Here is a 19,025-nt window from a genome sequence, read left to right as displayed (position 1 = left end):
AACATTTCTGCTCTAGCGAGAGGGCCATGCTCTTTGTGACATAACATGCAGCTGAAGCCTGTTTACTGGAACATTTCGTCGTGACATTACCGCTGATTCAAGCTCCATAGGCAGTCCAAGTCACTGGCCCTGGTTGATGAACGCTGCTTCGTATCTGAGGAGGCATGTCCGACAACGACCAAACGAGCTCCTATTCATGCCCATAACGTGTATGTATGTACAGGACACAGCGGGTAAACAGATGGGATGTTTGTCGACTGTTCTCCAGCCTCTTTCCGTGCATGTGGAGGGTTCAAATAAAAAAAAGCATAGATAAAGTATGACAGTATTCACGTTCCAGCGATTTCGTCTCACAAAGGTCGGCGTCAGGTAAATGTTCACCGCGCTGCACGCTTGCCTTCACGACCTATTCAAGCGTGCTGGGGTTCTGCTAATGGAGTAGCCCTCTGGAAAGAAGGGAATTGTGAACCTTTTATAGACTCACTCGCATTCTGAGCTTCGATATCTGAATTTCTTTTAACCCAGGGTACGTGTGTGGCTGTGGTACTCGTGCTCTGCAGGATACGTGACTGAACCTGCCGGACTTGAGTGTGGGAGTCTTAACTACGCACGTGACATCACTTTTTTTTTTTCAAAAAATCACAATTTTTTTTAACTGCTGAGTGATGGCAGCCTGGCACAATAATTTACACTCGGCTGCTGTCGGGGTCACTGTAAGCCTGGATCCTTGACGCATCGTAGGTGCAGGTAGGAGGGCTATATGCAACTGTATGTTGTTTAGTTTGTGCTGCAACGAAGTACAGACGTACTGTCACTTAGTTTGCAGAGTTCGCTTTTTTCAACTCTGCTATAACAACGACCTTTTTTTTTAAGGTGTTGATAGAGACCTTGCCTAGATACATTCTGAATGATAAGCGTCGCTTTCTTCCTCGTCTGTTGCAATAACGTCGGATTAGACACCGACGCTTGTTAAAGCGGTCTCTCGACACGGCGGTATCATGACCGATGGGACCCCTGAGACGGGATCCGGGATAATAGCCTCCATGAACAGGACGTCGCGTTCATGACCTAATTTATACCGAGGACAACAGTGATTCCCAGGGCTCGCCAGAACTGGAAGCCAGAATCCATAGTTAATCCTCGAATGGTATAGCGTTGCACGACATCCAGTTCCGCTTCTAATATATGGGGGACGGAAAAGTTGCAACAACAACAAATGTAGGCATCCGCCACCAAGCACACACAAAATGAGCTACATATACTCCGTACGCATGTAAGGCACAATCTGCTGAAAAAACTGCAGTTCGGCTGAGTCCCCCGTCACTGCCCCCCCGACCCACCGAATACCCTAGTGAAATATCCGCACGTGTCAGCGCAGTAAAAGAAAATGGGATCCCGAACGTCACCACAAATCACGGTAGAAATGTTGCAAGGTACAGCAGTGGCGGACTGCAATATTGTGACAGTAGACACGAAGGGTGATGATATGGGACTGTTGTCCGTGATGAAGGCTGATACTCTGCTTTATTACCTTATTTACCTTTGCGATGATGAAGTAGTAGTTGGATGAGTTTTGTGGCGCTCTTCAAGACTTCGTACGCTGTTACGCACCAATCAATCAAACAACTAAACCTTTTGTTTTCGCCAAAATATTTTTTACGTATTTGACTCATAACAATTAAAACCCTTGAGTATTCATTGTAAGACGCTGCGGACGTCCTCATCCCAGCCCCACAACTACACCGAATATCCTCTTGATGTACCGATACTGTCCTAACGAATTCGTACGCCCTCTGGATATTCTGAGGGATGTGGATAAGGATCTGAGGGATCCGGGGTAACCTAGGTTACCCCAGATAAACGTAAAAGATGGTTCTTTGTATCGATGTGAACCTGCATTGAAAGTTCCACAGCGAAATGGTGTAATAGAAGCGGAGAAAACGGGCACCGCGAATACCGAAACTCATGCGCCTGTGGTGCTACAGTGAAAGAACTCGCCGTTGTTGGCCTCGCCGAGGCGGGCGACGTCAGGACTAACGCTCTGAGGCGAATGTGCGTCCTGGGCCGACTTCTAAGGAAACTGTTCCGACATATACCTGACTGCGGCTCTGACGTCACAGCCTTCGTCGCCGCCAGTGAGGCAGTGCACCAGGAGTTACGTGCTTACTGCTGCCAATTGGGAATGAACGCAGCTCTGTGACGTCTCAGAGCAATACGCGTCGTTTTTTTTTTTTGTATCGAGTAACATTTGTAGTGACTATATGTCCAGCGCCAAGGAAATTGTCGGCCACTACAGGACTGGGAACTAGAATGACGCACTTATTCACACGCGCCGAGACTTTACCGCGACAGCGCGCAGATGATGGCGATAGAAGCTGGTGCCAGTGCTACCACGTGTATCCAACAACAACAACAACAACAGATAAATTAATGATCGATACAAAAAGTCACAGTCTTCCTAGTTTCAACAAATCCTGCAAAGAGAGAGATATCCCTCTGGTTAGTCCCAAGCGTGTTATGCCGTGAACTTCTCTTTTTTTAGAGTGTGCAGTTCGTCTGCACAACATTCAGTCAGACATTTTGTCAGAACAGGCGAGGGTGACACAGAAAAGACTGCTGTTCCGCAGGGTGTCCCGCAAGGAAGTGTCCTAAGCCCGTTGCTATTCAATATCGTCATGGTTGATCTCAAGGAATGTCTACCGAGGAGAGTAAATCTCTCCATATATGCGGACGATGTGTGTATCTGGACTGTTGGAAAGTCCCGGCCGGCAATTCAACATCGGTTGCAAAGAGCACTGGATGCCATCAACAACTTCTTCTTGAACGCGGGGATGGATATCTCCACCGAAAAAAGCGCTGTCCTTCCGTTTACTCGAAGAGAGATGCGGAGGTTCCAACTGCGGATTGGGGATTGCCCCCTCATACAAGTCAAGTTTCACAGGTTCCTGGGTGTTATCCTGGACCGCAACCTGTCGTGGCGAAGGCACATTGACTTCATCATCTCAAAGGCTCAGCGCTGGGGGAATGTGATTCGCCACTTTGCCGGCGGGCGCTGGGGCTGCACTGAGCGGGATCTTCTTGTGCTCCACAAAACTCTGGTTCGCGGCTCCCTGCTATACAGCTTGCCCGTATTGCACGGTATATCAGCCACGTCTGAGCACAAGCTTCGGTGTACACTGGCACGCAGCCTGCGGACGTGCCTTGGTGTCCCGCGCAGCGCTGAGACACGGATGGTGATCGCCGACGCCGGGGAAATACCCATCGATGTCCTCCGCCGAAGAGAAACCATCCGACACTACCTACGGTTGCTCGCTCACCACCGGCGTCATCCTCTGGTTCAAAAGCTACGTAGGCGGAAGAACAGTAAACTCTCGCTATGTGTTACAGCAACATGTGGAAACATCCCTGACTTCACTGTTGCCCCGACCGCCCCTTCAGTGGCACCATGGACACTGCCGAGCCCATCCCTCTCGACACACATCCCTGGCCTCCTGGGGCCGAAGAGCCAGATCCCCGTTTCGGTTCTCAAGCAGTCTACTTTGGAAATGATGGATACAAACTACAGAGGCCGCACGGCTGTGTTCACAGATGGTTCGTCTACGTCGGATGGCTCCTCCGCTGCCTTTGTCATACCGGAGGAGTCACTATCATGCGGGTTCCGCCTGTCACATCGCACTTCGTCGACCTCTGCGGAGCTGTATGCCATCTTGTTATCTCTAAAGTCTGTCTCAAAGTACCCTCCCCGTTCCTGGGTGATATACACCGACTCAAAATCAGCCCTGCAATGTGTAGGAACCATGGGCATTCGCGGCTCGTTGGCCCCGGTGGTTGTTAGTATCCTGACGGCGCTCAGGGTTCTCAGCGAACAGGGACACCGGGTGACCCTACAGTGGGTCCCCGGCCACACCGGCATTCAGGGCAACGAAGAGGCAGATTTGGCGGCTGCTGCGGCCCACCGTATCTCCAGAACCCTGCCCATTATCCTCTCCAACGGGGATAGGCGCTCCTACTTGTCTGCGTTGGTGTCACCCTTGGCCCGCCAGCAATGGCTGCATGACATCACTCAATGGTCGCTCCTCCATGCAGTGGACCCGTCATTATCATTTAGGATGCCAGGTGGCTTCCCTCGCAGCTTTACGACACTCCTGCGGCGTCTACGACTCAACGTCGCCTTCACCCCTGCGTTCCGTGCTAAGCTGGGTTACAGTAACACGGCGCTGTGCCTAGCTTGCCGCACCCCAGCTACGATCCCCCATATCATCGAGGACTGTGAGCGGTACACGTGTGAACGCCGGGTACTTCGACGCCAACTTGAACTCCTCGACCATAGACCATTCAGCTTGTCCAAAGTACTTGGACCATGGAGCTCCCCTGAACATCAGTGCCGGGCTCTTCGCTCCCTTTTTGTTTTCATGCAGGCCACTGGACTCCTTGAAGAGCTCTAAACAGAACTCCGACCTGTCGTTGCTTCCTTCTCACCATAATTCATCCTCTCATATTAACCACTGTGAAATGGGGTAGTGTCCTGTGGCTACCACGGGGAAACATCCCATGTCATCATCACTTCTTCATTTATTGTTGTTGTTGTTGTTGCACAACATTCGTGGGGAAACGCAATTGAACGACAGCCACTGATCAGATAAGTTATTTTAGTAGAACAGACAAGCAGTAAACACAGTTCCCGCATTATACGCTGCTTCTGCCTTTTCGGCTTCCATTTCATCATCATCAGCAGCAGAAAACACGATTTTCTCTGACTCTTTCCCAGCATGACCGACGGCAACTCAAATTTCCGCATCTGCATACGTATATCTCATCACCTCGCTGCGCGGTTCGCCGAGCAGACATCTGTTGCGCGGGCGCACTTTTTGCTTTCGGCGCACGCGTACACCGGGCCCGTAGTGAAATTGCGCGGCGCCGACCCATCCTGTCCAGTTCCACAGCCGGCAGCCGAGGTGACGCGCGCGCTCTCCTCAACATCTCTCTACAGCTTTCTTCAGGTGCGAAACCTTGCTGCACTCCGACGTCTCACTCGTGTCGTGGTGCTTCGTCTCCTTCTTCGTCGCGTTCGACGCGTCATGACACTTACCTCGTCGAAGAACTATCAAAGTTGTTGCTCACAGTTTCTAGCCGTGACTTGTTGCAGTGTAGTGCGCTGAAACTGTGCTAGTGTGTTGTTCCACTGAAGTCAAAGCATTATATCAAGGAACTGGAGCCTGTGACTTGTGCGTTGTCGACGTGTTCGGACAGCGATTCAATATAATGGTAGGTGTGGGCTTATCTTCGCTGTTTCTTTTTTAACGGACGTCTTATATCGTGTACCACATTGTTCAACATACACACAGCAAACAACAGAGCGACACGCTTGCAACGCAACTCCTGCTTCTCTGTCTACTAAGTCTTCCTTCTCGTTATTCGCTGCGTGTATGCTGAAGATTGTGTTTGAAGTACCAACTACCGAACATAAACGCATAGTGAACTCATATAATGTCAATGAAAAAATGGCTAGGAAGCAAGCGAGCTGGTGAAGATGATGCATAATGTAAAAACCCCGAGACACGGAGCCCCGGGAACACGAATGGACAGACACAACACGAAGTCTGAGACTTCGTGTTGTGTCTGTCCCTTCGTGTTCCCTAGTCTCGGGGTTTTTACATTATGCATCATATAATGTGCGTGCGTTAAGGGGACTTTCGAAGTGCTTAGTGATTTGCAAAAGCATCATACATACCCTGGATTTGTGTGCGTTCCTTTTCGAAGATTAAGTGGTTTCTGTGGAGGTTTCTATAAGGTGATGTTCTTCACCAAGTTTAGTTTGTATAAGTCTAGTGACAAGGACTGCACCCCAAGAGAAACCCGACGACACACTTTAAGTCCCCAATAAAAGCAATCTATACCAACAAAGTGAGCAATAATGGGAACTAATAACTGTAAACTATAGTGTAGTATACAATCATAGGTATTCACGGTTCCTGGGTCATTTTGCTATAGGGTTTTTCTTTCTGTGTTATTTAGCTCTTGCCACTTCCAAGCTAGTGTAGCCACAGTGTAACGCACTTGTTTTACGCCATTCCTTCGGTATTTCTCGCGTGCAGGTGCTTTGAGGGGGTGGGGGGAAATATACACTTATTAAAAGGAAAGGTCTGTCAGACCTTTCTGTGACCTGTGGTGGTATTCTTGTTGGTATTGTTGCTGTTGTACGTTGTCGTACACTAACAAAAACAATTATGAATCATAATGAATCCAACGGGAAGAACCTAATGTCGAAACATACTGACTCACATCCCCCCTTTTTTTTTATCACATCACCGTCACCATCAAAACATACTACAACACGAAAATAATTTGTTAACTTGGAATCCACCAAACAGCCCTGTCCTTATGAAAAAAAAAGAACGAAGAGAAACACGCTTTCATGGTTGGTTGATTGATTGACTGATTGACTAGTAAAAGGAAAAAACTGGAGATGTTACTCCTAAACTACTCGGGACTGACTACTCCAGGACGCGTTACTTAGGTCTCATTACAGGTAAGTCAAATGAAGGGAAAGGAGGGTGGGGAAAAAAAAGAAAAAGGAGAAACTATACATTTTGTGAGAACACATGCCCGGACTTTCATGGTCTTTAACGTCGATTTAAGCGTTCTCTGCAGATATCACCTGATATCTCAGCAGATAATATCACCTGCGCTGTCTCATATATTCTGCATGGGACAAACTTCGGGTTGCTTTCCGGTACGTATAAACTAGTTTTCGCGATACTGATCCTGCTCAACAGCTTTTCAAAACTAACATTGATTCCACGTACCAGATTATTGTCTCTTATCTAATTCACATATCTATCGGTGCGTCACGAAAGATTAAAAAAAAATTAGCAAAATGTGGCACGAGTTGCGAAGCGCAGGACTGAAATACTAGGCGAAACAGGAAAAAAAAAAAAAAAAAAACGTTGTACTCCCGCGTACAACGCGGGAGTACAACGCTTTTTTAGCGTTGTAAAGCTCCAGCTCCAGCTCCTGCCAAACTTAATAATAACACTGGAAAAAAATATGGTCTCGTTCCCGAGCGCGATTACAGCAACCCTAGGAGCCATGAGGAAATCTTAATTGAACACAATTATTCAGTTATTTTAACGCAAGGATTTTGTTAACGTAACATTCCCCTAGTGCCCCCAGGGTTATTATTAAGGTTGACGGGAGTTGTACATACGTGCAGTGTAAAACTATTTCTAGAATATTATAATACCAGGGTTACGTGTACCCGCAGCTCTCCTTCGCCTCGCTATGTCGAGAGAGTACGGCGCGCCATGCTACAACCAAATTTTGCCATTTTAGGGGTGATAAAACCTTTAAAATATGCCAGCAATATCGTTGGGAAAAAAGTATCGCCAGTCGGTACCAGTGTTCCCCAGTCTGGGGAATATTCCGCGTCTATCCTGCCCACATGCGCTTTGTTCCACGCTGCTTCACCGAATAATTACAAAAGCGGATCTCATCGCTCTCTACCATGCTCTTCGTGCATTGAGAGAGTATCCTACATGCTAATGAAACGTTGCATGGCAAAGCGTATTAACGTCTGTCTTGAGGAGGTCTCCTTCATTTCCCGCCAGGGTGCGTCCGCATCCCTAACGCGGCTCGTAATTAAAAGCCGTGCCCCGCAGGAGATGATGTCAAAGATAATATAAGGCGGCTCTGCACATGTGAAATGCATGACCGACATTTTCAGAATGCTTCACCGTTAATTTGATCCAAGTTCATGAAAGAACTCCTTTGAGAGAGCTCAATGCTCCTGCATTATGGAGCGACCTCTGTTACCGAACGTCAGTCTGTAAGCGAATTTTCTGCAAGAGATTTCGACATGCAAATGTGGAGAGCCGAGAGAGACATAATAGGGATACCTATACACTTACCACTAGATGTCGTCAACGTTGTCTGTTGGTTACTGTCTGTACTTATAATTCGAGCTCATGCGTTACGGTGAAACCGCGACACAACAGCGAGCAGTTTTGTAATTACTCTTGCCTACGTGCTCGATACGCAGTAAAATATCGGTTCGCTTTCTATGGCTTATAACTATAGGGTTCCGAGTTTTCGTTGTTCGTTTTTGGGGCATATCCGGAGTTTATGATTTCCCGAAAATTCGGATCTTCTTGTCATTTTATTTTTGAAACCTGAAATAATATCCTAAATTCGGAGCAAAAGCGATGGCTGTGGAACGACATATACTCACGAAACGAATTAGAAGTTGCCTTGCACAAGCGCTTAAGGCCAGTTCCCACAGCCCAGTTATATAGCACTCTGGTACATAGCGCTAGAAAATTGCGCGATATTTTCTTCCTCGCATTGCTGCGAACCGCTATAAAACCGCTCTTGTCGAAGTAGAGCCCCGTTCAACTTTTCTAGCGCCATATTGAGCGGTGAGTCTGTGTTAACCAATCGTGAGCTTCTTTCAGCCGTGACGTCGCGGAAGCTGAGGTCTGTTTTGCTTCCGATCACTCGAAGCAGCAAGAATGGAAGGCGACGATGAAATGACGAAAATGGCCACGAGTTTCATCTGCCAATGCATGGGTGTTTGGTTACTATAGTTTGGTATCGCGATCACAGCATCGAAAGTGTCATCCCCCTTCATGCTGCGGATACCCGACGGCAAGTCGGCCTATGCCTGACTAACCTTTCCTCACTTTTTTGTTTCAATAAACATATCCCCCCCCCCCCCCCCGACGCGGACAGTGTTGAGACCGTGCGGATCGTGGTTGAGAAAAGACGGTAGTACCGGTGCATCACGTCGCAACGAGATATCCCGTGACCCCAGCAGGATAGCGCTATGTGCTCGGTTGTATGTGAGAACGGCAAGCCAAAAAACAGCGCTAGATTTTGATAGCTATTTTATAGCGCTATAAAGCGAAGCGCTGTATGTGGGAACTGGCCTTTATTGTTACGCAGAACTTGTAGATACATTTCAATCGCGATCGCGTGGCAATATACGAACTCCTCGATATCAGGATATTCCTTGACATATTCACAGCTTTCGCTTTCGACCCATCTTACTGATGCAACAATTGCCTGATTTGCAACAAGTACCTGTCATTTCAAGCACACAATCTGCCAAGGGGGCTGCGTAGGTGCTTGGATTGCAAAAACTAATTTGTATATTTCATTACGGCGGCGTGTCTCATCTTGCCGCACGCGACGTCTCGTCTTGCCGCAAAGGTTGCGGCAAGATTAGACAATCTGCATTTTTACAATATCTTGTTCTGTGTTTATTTTAAAACCGGCTACGTCCGTTCAGATTTACAGATCAGAAGCTCTAGACCTCTGAGAATGTGCCTATGGCTAGTTTTTTTTTTTCTCTTTTTTTTTTACGCAAACAATAAAATTTTCATATTCGATTGCAATTTTCTGTCTCAACTTGCCCCACCTTCCCCTACTCCCTTATGCACTTTGATTAGGAAAGCCTGATTCACAGAAAAATGAACTTGGCACTTGTCAACTTCCATAGTGAGCAGAGATATCGAATCTGTATTTCAGGACCGCGTTCTAGGCATGTCCTCGTTCCTGTTATCGTTTCTCGCAATTCCTTTCACTCCGGGGATACAGATACTCATGTGCGCATACCGTTCGTGACCGGGAGGGGTGATGCTTTTCTCTTTTTATCTTTTTTTTTTTTTTCTGTGGTGTTCATCCACTTAGGGCTTCGTTATGGTAGTAGGAGAATTCGTCAGGTGACGAATTCAATTTCTTCCCTTTTTTTTAGATTCAAACTCAACTCAACTCAGAAAAAGGAAAAGCCTAGGCATTGGACATTTTCCGCGTAAATTTGTTAAATGGCCTCAAGTGCCTTCATGTCGAGTAGAGTATGTATGTATGTACGGATGTATCGCGTATTGTCTTGTGAAAGATTGCTGCATGGTGGACCTGGGTGAAGAGATCCACCTTCCCTTGTACGTGGGAGCTAGGAATCAACATTACGAGACAATCTCGACATAAAAGAAAACGAACCCCGTCGATCAGTCATCAGGACATGGCTTTTGTTGCTGAGCTATCGATTACTGGAGCCCTCGCAAGCGAAGTGTTTCTGATAAATCGGAATTGCCTTAAATTTTGCCGGCGTATGTTTCTCGGATTTTTTCTGGCTAAGTCCGAAAACCCATAACCCTATACTTATAACGTATCTCGCGTGCGACTATGGGAAAAATAAAGGCAATTTCACCGCGAGCGATGTTTCACGAGAACTACAAAATGTTCCGTCAAACCATATTGCTGCGACGTCCGTCTGACTGCCGACTGAATCACTAACATATACACCGCTTGGCTAAACCTATCCCTCTCCACCATCTTTCGATATTTCGTCACAGTACAAGTTGTTAAACTCACTTGCCTTACGCAAGCGCGATCTCGGGCCATTCCCATTCGCTATGTCATAGCTCTTCCTTAAATGTGTGCGACTCAGAATTTACGACTATGGCGTAACAGGTGTTACGAAACATATGGGCGAATACAGGACGTACGCATTGGTCCTGCCCAGCATGTGTTCCTGCTGTCACGAGTGAATATGCATTTTCTACATATGGAATGCAGCTGAAAGTTCGCTATTTAAGAACGTCAGAGCATATGAGATATCCTGAATGAAGTCAAAAGTTTCACTTTCTATGCAGTGTGAACAAAAAAAGAAAAAGGAAAGACGAATGACGTCACAGTCCGGGCTCAAAGGTGTTATTAACATTACGGCACCGTTATTATGTTGCATGTTCTTGTATTTTGTCGTGCTGTACGCTGTAATAGATAAAATAGCATACACGCAGGCAAGCTGGTGCATAAGATTTATGACGACGAAGCCTGACCTTGTTGGTTCGAGCTCGTGTTGTGTTTCGTTACGTCCTGTCGTTGTTGTTGTTGTGCCCAAGTCATGCTTCGTTGTCACGGATTTTGCACACCGTAATTCTTCTTCCTTCTTGGCGAACGGCCACTCCCTTGAGAGGGTCGCTTGGGCGTGTAGATAGGATGATCCGCATTCCGCAGTTACGACAAATACCGTTCACTCGTTTGAGCTCCAGCATTCAAGCTTCGAAATTAGTCGAAGACAATAGCATTACCTCCCACTTGTGCGCTCGCGTTGATATCCACCGTTGACAGGTGCTACGAAAGTTATTGCCTCGTATCTATAATGATGTGCACGGTGGGTCGGAGCGGATCGATTTTCGCAAATAAAAATACACATTTGTGAACGTCAGATTGTATGCTTCATTATTTAGTCTTAAATAGAGACAATGGTAAGTAACCGAATCAGCTCATTTATTATGTAATGATATTAGGAGTATAATAAGAAAGAAGAGGAAAGTTCTGTTGTATGTGAAGATTAATTAGGTCAAAGTAATTAGTGTTTTGCCCCAGCGTAGGGGGACGACAAATTAGTTCTACGTATATTGGAAGTTTTCTACTTCATACTGAGCGCTAAGAAATCACGGCTTATTTGACATTTTTCTCGTAGTTAATGTGCTAGTAAGTTCCGCCCTTCACAAATTACATACGCTGGTGCCTCCCACCTATTTAAGATTTCGCAGACATATGATGAAATTTATGAGGAAACAGTAATTTCCACCAGGACAACCAAAGGTTATCATGGTTTTCCATCAAACTCTCTTCTGCAAATATCGTAACAGTTCCTTGTGAAGCCGGCCCAGGCAGCACGATCCTTCCGTCGAGCAATATCCAGCGCTTAGAGTGGTGACAGCAGAACTTTACAGCACGGCCAGTAGCTGCCCTTTTTTTATTATATTTACATTTATTTATTACATTTTATTAATCAAAGGTTAATTATCATCAAGGGTAATCATCCAATTGGCTTATTCGCTTATTGGGCTGCACCTCAGCGGTGAAGCACCACACGTCATTGTCACAGTTCCCTTAGAAGTCGGTCCAGGACGCACATTCCCCCAGGGCGTGAGTCGAGGGCGTGACGTTGCCCACATACGTGAGGCCGACAACGGCAAGCCCTATCACCACCACCACCACCACCACCACCACCACCACGTCATTGTCGTCATCTATATGGTCTTGTTGCTTTCGTTGGGCTCTGTTGTTTTTTTTTTTTTTTCCTCGATGTTTGTCACCACGAGATACTCAATGGATCTGGAGTGTTCCAATTAATTACTGTAATCAGACATTCCCTTTACATTAATAGAAAATATGACAATATTTCGGAGTACGTGCTTCTGGAATGCATATTTATACAACGTGAGTTGATACGTGGGACTTGAATGACAACTACAACGCTTTCCCTTCACGGCTGTTTTGATCCAATAGAGTGAAGTGGATCAGTTTACGATCCATCGCCATTCCGTTGAACCTTCGGTCGCATACGGGGACGCTTTCATCCTGAATTATACACGCAGCACTGCAATTTTACTGCCCCCCCCCCCCACCCATCAAATAAAAACGAGCGGAGTCGAGAACGACAAAGAAAGTCTTTCGGGCCTGGCTTCGTAGAAGGATACTGTCGCACACGCAGACGGCTTCAGGAATTCCACGGGGGCACTCCGAGCCATTAGGCTTATCCTTAGAAGCACCTCAGGGTACGAAAAAAGGAACGCGGGTCCGTTCAATAGTGACCTCGTAACTACACTCTGAGGAAGAAAACGAGTACGGTAGCTGCATAATCCTTTTGGGGAATAGATGCACTGCCACAACCGTTGGCCCCTCTCAGGACTAACTGAAGGGTAGTTTCTGCGAAGTTTAAGGGCTATTGGCATTGCAAAGAAGCAAACTTTAGGGTCAATGGACTAAAATGGGGAGTGAGACCAGAAGTTGTAATTGCTCGCGAATTTAGTTCCTTTTTTTTTTCTCTCCTTCTTTCTTTCTTAGAGTGCCCGAGAACTTATGCTGCGAATTCTCGAACTACACCAGGGAGAATGTTTCAGTAATCCCACTGCCTGTCTTACGGGAATTAAATATTTTTTTTTGTGACCACAACAAGGGGCGAAGCTCTCGAATTTTCATTGAATGCAATTCGCGACCTGTAGTATTCCGTACGTTAGGCTATTTACTTATGTACAATTCCGTGTATTGCTGCCGCAACAACAACGATAACTTTATTGCGGTATGATGGCTGGGCAGTTTCATTGCCTGGGTCGATACTCTACCCCATTGCTGGTGGTGATGCGGGGAATGAAATGATGAGCCCCTTCACAATAAGGGTCGAAGTCCTATGGTATCCAGAAAGGTGAAGAGAGCCTTGAGGGCAGAGCATTGGTGGGCTGGATGTGGCCAGGGACCAAGCAATTTTGTGAGAGAGAGGGGGCGGAGGGTACGGTTCGGGAAGGTTGGTAGTGTGGGCAATGGAGAAGAATGGGCTCTAGATCTTCAACAGTCTTCAACCGTACCACACAGTCTTCACCGTACAGTCTTCAACGCCACAGTACTTCAACGCTTCTGCCACATTCTTCAACGTACGCTTCACTTTTTTTTTTCGTTTCCCTTAAACCAAATGTAATAATAGGAATGCGATTTAGAAGACCAAAACAGCGGAAACAACAAGGTATGCTTACCGTTGCAGCTTCGGAGATTTTATTGCATTCCGTATCCCTAAGCCAATGGGGAATCGCCTAGTGTCCGGAGAAACGGAAGTCGCATTATGCAATAATATCGATTCCGGAAATTCGCCACATCAATACTGCTTAGAGCAGTTGAGAGCAAGGTTGACGCCGAACGCAACAGCAATTGTCCGGGGACAACATTATCCGCGGCGACCATGGCAAACGCGCGTTCACAATATTTCTGTGATTGTCACATACACTAATGTGCTTCGGGTGCAGGGCGTATAAAGTCCGAATAAATAGCTTTTGTCGCAACAGTCATCACAGCTTTGATTGTCGGGAAAAAAAATTGTAGGTCGGGGCATAGAAATAACTTTTCTGAGGAGCCATACCTGTAGTGTAGAGTAGCCTGCTTCCATGTTGGTGGTGCCAATTTTCTCCATTTTTTTTTTCTTTTTCATTCACTCACTCTTTATGTACGCGGCAATTGTAGCCTGATACGTATTTGCTTAAGAATGATGGGTAACATATTACTGCAATTTCTTAATAGACCTCTACCAGAGAAACATCATCATGACGTTGGTAGACAAACTGAAACGGAAACAAATCGCAAGGGGAGGGCTGGGTTCCTCGAATGTGCACTCCGCTGCCTCCTATTGAAGGAAAAGTAGGACCGAAGGTCGATCCCTTTCAGGGATCATCGTAATCCCCTCAAGACCGTGGCTTTCGGGCGTGACCTTGTTCGCCCCTAGCTTGGAGCGTAGTTCAACTCTACCAAATTGGTGGCGCTTTCGAACACTATAACGTCATTTGTTTACAAGCAGGGAGAGGTCTATTGGGAAAATTATGAATTTAACGTGCATGGGCATTTTCTACAAAAACACTGTCTGTCTGCTTCAAATGAAAAAAAAATAGCCGGAGCTCTTTGGCTGCACGTATAGCATATGTTTGTAACTCAAACGTCGCCATACCAGTCCTGGACAGCTGTTTCGGCCTTGTTGGGCCTCATCAACATGTTACGTGACCTTCTGACGCCATCCACTCAAACGTTGCCTGCCTGCGTCCTGTTGATGAGGCCCAACAAGGCCGAAACAGCTGTCCAGGACTGGTATGGCGACGTTTGAGTTACAAACATATGTCTGTCTGCTTCGTGCGATCATCGCAACATACATAATCAACACCCTGTATATATCTTTCGTATGCGTTATGCCGAAGTGGAAACTGAGAAAGTAGTTATGTCCGGTGAGCAATTACAGATGTCGAGTTGAAAATGGTAAAAGGACCTTTCTTGCTGGAAGTAATTCGGAAGAGAAAGTCTGTTTAGCCATCCTTTCGTATAGGACAACTATACCATGCGAAAAATGATCGCAGAAGAACTAAATGAATTACTTCATCTGTCAAACGCGGAGCCCGACTGATCACTCAAAAGGCTGCTTCATCGCTCTCCTTAATATACATATTACTACATACACACGGTTATTTGTCATTGGTATACGCAAGATTCTACAACACTTCTACATCCACTTTGATTCTATCGAAGCAATCGAGACAAACCTCGTTATGTCATCTGCACTCCGATGGTGGGTAACTCGATTGCTGGGCGAGAGGCGCTGTCCTTTGCTGGACAGCAAAGGCCAGGCAGGGAGAGCACGTCTTTCTGCTTCCGCATAAACCTCATTCCCTTTCAGCCGAGTCCGCTAATTGCGTTTTCTCTCCACTTGGAACACCCTGCACACACTTTAGCGTGACGCCTTGACGTCGACGCCCGGGCTAAGAAATGTAAATCGTGTCATGTATATGTAGTTGCGTGTGTCAAGGACGGCGAGGTGACGCGAGGTCCGGTGTTAAGGAGAGGTCACAAGGTCGGCTGTTATCGGCCGGTTATCCAAAGTCGCTATCGAAAAGGTTATCGAAATCGATAGGAGTATACGTCAGAAAAGGGTTGTGCGCAGCGCGGATGAATACAAGGTTCCCGCGCCAACTGTGGTACTTTTCTTTTCTTTAAATAGGAAAGTGCAACAGTGTGCATCTGCGCTGATGAGAGGGTAGAGTTTGGGTGGTGGTGGTGGTGCTGAAAGGTTAGAGTTTGGAGAAACCGCGTGACAAAGTATCTGTCCACTCACAATACTGCAGTAGAAGGGTATTCGTAGACCGATATGGTACTCCTCGCGGGTCTGCTGAAGAAACAACGTGCGCCTCAATCTTGAAACGTTGCCCCCTTATTTGGGAGAGGGACCAATGAGGTCGCTCCACTGGCAATAGGGGAGAGGGGGAAACTTGGAAGCTGCGCAGACAGCCTACCTACTTGCATAGCGTATAATTTGATGATATATTCTTGCAATAGCGACCTGCGGTGAACGTCCGGAAGGCCGTACAGAACAGCGACGCGATGCCACAGAGCCCCCAGAAGAAAACACAAGCTAAATGCGATATCACGGGTGCTGTGAACACAGGAGAAATGCCTATGGAGGTAGTCTCCTTTACACCAACTGAAACTCTATTTCACGTACCAGATGGAAAGATTCCAACAGGAGATTGCTACAGTGAGAGATGTATTGGCATCAATGCGGAAGACCATCCACAGGGGCTGGTCCCCTATAACATTGTGTGTGCTGAGAGAACTTGTCTATGGAGGCAGATGGGCAGAAATTCAGCGAACCGGTAGAGATGTAGGAAGGGAGCTGCCTCAGGACAGAAGCCGCCGATATTTCGAACAGAGACTGTTCTTCTTCTGGGCACCGTCCTCATCATTGGCATGGTATTTAAAGGGTTAGGTGTGACATGTTTAAAGGTTCATGCGAATTGTGGGTCAACAGCCCGGAGGGAATAAAGGGTCCGTATACGGGCTTCTACGGCCGGAGTGAAGCTCTGTTCGAAATATCGGCGGCTTCTGTCCTGAGGCAACTCTCTTGTCTATAGAGGCAGGCTTTTATAACAGGATGTGTTGTCAACAAGCAGGAGAACTACCTATGGAGGTAGTTCACTTTTTTTGTGGTGTTCTGTTCCCAACTGTAGGATTGTTAGGATGAGACAAACGCAATGCCTGTCCTGTATCGTTTTGTGTTGCTGTGTTTTTGACTGATTAGATGTTTGTATTGCAAACTGTAGGATGGGACAAGCACAATGCTTGCCCACATCACGCTTCAAAAATAATACTGTCCTCAAAACGAGATGATTAGATGAGTCACAGAATTAGTGAGCCCATCTTCCTTAACGTTTTAACCAACTACTGTTGACTGATTAATCACAGAATGAAAATATCTTCACGAGAACAGCATCGCATAGCATACGCATACTATGTATTGTATGTATGTATAAGCATACCGGATTTGTATTGGCATCGAGGCATTGGCATCGGAGTTCGTGTGTATTGTCATCAAGCAAGATAACCAGACCGGTGCTCAATGCGTGTGTATTGGCATCTAGGCGGTGTTCAATAATAATGTATTGGCATCATCGTGGAAGACCAGCCATATTGGCTGGCTCCCTTTAACGCAACAAACGCACTAGTCTACAACCATCGCAACGCCAACACCCGAAGACGAGCTCACGGCAGGTCTGGGATTGATGTACGTGCTAGATGCCACCTCGCAACAAACCAAAACTCACGGAGAGTTGCTCGTGGGACAGCAGCACGAAGGATATTAGAAGCGGATGACGTGCCTACCATTGCTTTCTTCGAAGAGGGTCGCTGATGCTTGCCACCGCCTACCAAACTGGACGGCCCCAAGAACTGCTCTCTCCCTGTATAGCACTCTATGGATGCCCGCTCTGACCCTGTTCAGTACCTCAACGGCGGTGCGAGCACGGCCACAGTGCACAGCTATGCAGCGTGCTATCAAGACCTGGTAGTTTATTTCTACCGCCAGGAGTACAAACTGGCGTCTATCGCAGACCGGAACTGGGAGCGAGCTCAGTAACTGGACCGTGCCCCACCGAATGAACGGAATGCCGTAAAGCACCTCAGCCTTGTGCCACAAAAAATCCGGGAGTAGACAGTTGCTAAAAGCGTGCTCCGACGTTTCAAAGGTAGGGCAGAAAGGGCAAAAAGGCCTGGTCAAACCGAAGCGGGACATCTTTAGAAAAAATCTTCCCGGAAACAACACCGCAAGCGATGCTGCCCCGACGAAGATAACTACCTATGACGACCTACCTACTACTACCCGACCGGGACAATGCTACCAACCGTGATTGTTAAACCAGTTAGAACGCGTGCGAACGTTGTCGTCGTACAGTGTGGGATAATCCTAGTTGTACACTTTTGATGGTGTGCACTGGAAAGAGCAGTGGTTTTGGCGTCGTTATTTCCCAACTATCGGCAGACATGAGGACATGCTCCGGCCTCCCTTCAAATCCGCGTACGCGGTAACAAGAGAGCTTGCTGTTCTTCTTACGGTGAGAGCTCCTTGGTTAACGCGGTCTGCCTTGGTGGACCGTGTCTTCCGTTACGGCCGAAAGGTCGCGGGGCAGTATTGCTTGCAGTACCGCCCTGAAAATATTTTTCTGAATATTTATGCGCTGGGCAGAAGTGCCGGTAAAATCAGGTTCAGGTCGAATCGACTTTCTTTCTTCGTCTTTTTCTTTTTTTCAATCGTACGATAGCGAGGTTCTCGTTGTCCAGCATTTTGTTGGTGCTGAATCTTTTCGTTGTTTTCCTTTTTCCTTCCTTCAAGCTTCTACCGCTTTATTTTTAAGTTGACTGTTATGATGTTATGTTATGTTGACAAGACGCCTTTCTTCGAAAAAACGCGCTGTCCAGTTTCACCCAGACGACAGCGCGTTTTTTCGAAGAAAGGCGTCTTGTCAACATAACATAACATCATAACAGTCAACTTAAAAATAAAGCGGTAGAAGCTTGAAGGAAGGAAAAAGGAAAACAACGAAAAGATTCACCACCAACAAAATGCTGGACAACGAGAACCTCGCTATCGTACGATTGAAAAAAAGAAAAAGACGAAGAAAGAAAGTCGATTCGACCTGAACCTGATTTTACCGGCACTTCTGCCCAGCGCATAAAAGAAACAAAAAAAAACGGGTGTCATTATAAATGACGACACGTACCTGACGTATGCCAGTGACTAAAGACAATTCAACAGGACATAGATCGTTAGTCTGGCATTTACTGCCGATTCGTTTCGATGCCAACTGTATCCTCTTGATCTTCCTGCTTCTCTCTCTCTCTTCTGTTCTTCATCTCTCTCCGCTATTGTTACGGACGGACCTGCACGGACGTTGGTAGGTATTGTAACGCTTACGCCTCGGTATTGAATGGACTTGAGAAATTGATGTTCTGAGGCTGGAACACACGCTCATACATCAAGGCGCATACATACAATGCCTCAAAGTGCCTAAGAAATTAATGATGGAACAGCTGGCTAACCTTTTCAGTGACTTCCATCTTTCATCATTGAATGGACTATTGACATGAGCGCATTACATCCCCTTCTCTTCTGACGACAAATCATTATTTGTGAAGGCCCAAGCGATAAGACATGC

General features: G+C 46.7%; 1 protein-coding gene across 1 annotated transcript in view; it reads left to right on the top strand.

Annotated features, from left to right (window-relative positions):
* The first annotated feature begins 4,950 nt into the window (after positions 1 to 4,950).
* Positions 4,951 to 19,025, top strand: part of LOC135401447 (synaptotagmin-10-like) — a 75,803-nt gene continuing 61,728 nt past the window's right edge. Inside the window, exon 1 of the mRNA XM_064633861.1 lies at positions 4,951 to 5,265. Within this exon, the coding sequence (XP_064489931.1) occupies positions 5,263 to 5,265 (3 nt within the window). The 5' untranslated portion in view covers positions 4,951 to 5,262. The remainder of the gene's footprint in view (positions 5,266 to 19,025) is intronic.

Source organism: Ornithodoros turicata, chromosome 7 (assembly GCF_037126465.1).
Source record: "Ornithodoros turicata isolate Travis chromosome 7, ASM3712646v1, whole genome shotgun sequence".
In the NCBI taxonomy this organism is placed as follows: domain Eukaryota; kingdom Metazoa; phylum Arthropoda; class Arachnida; order Ixodida; family Argasidae; genus Ornithodoros; species Ornithodoros turicata.
Note: the sequence above shows the minus strand (reverse complement) of the source record. Positions and strands in the feature narration are given on the sequence as shown.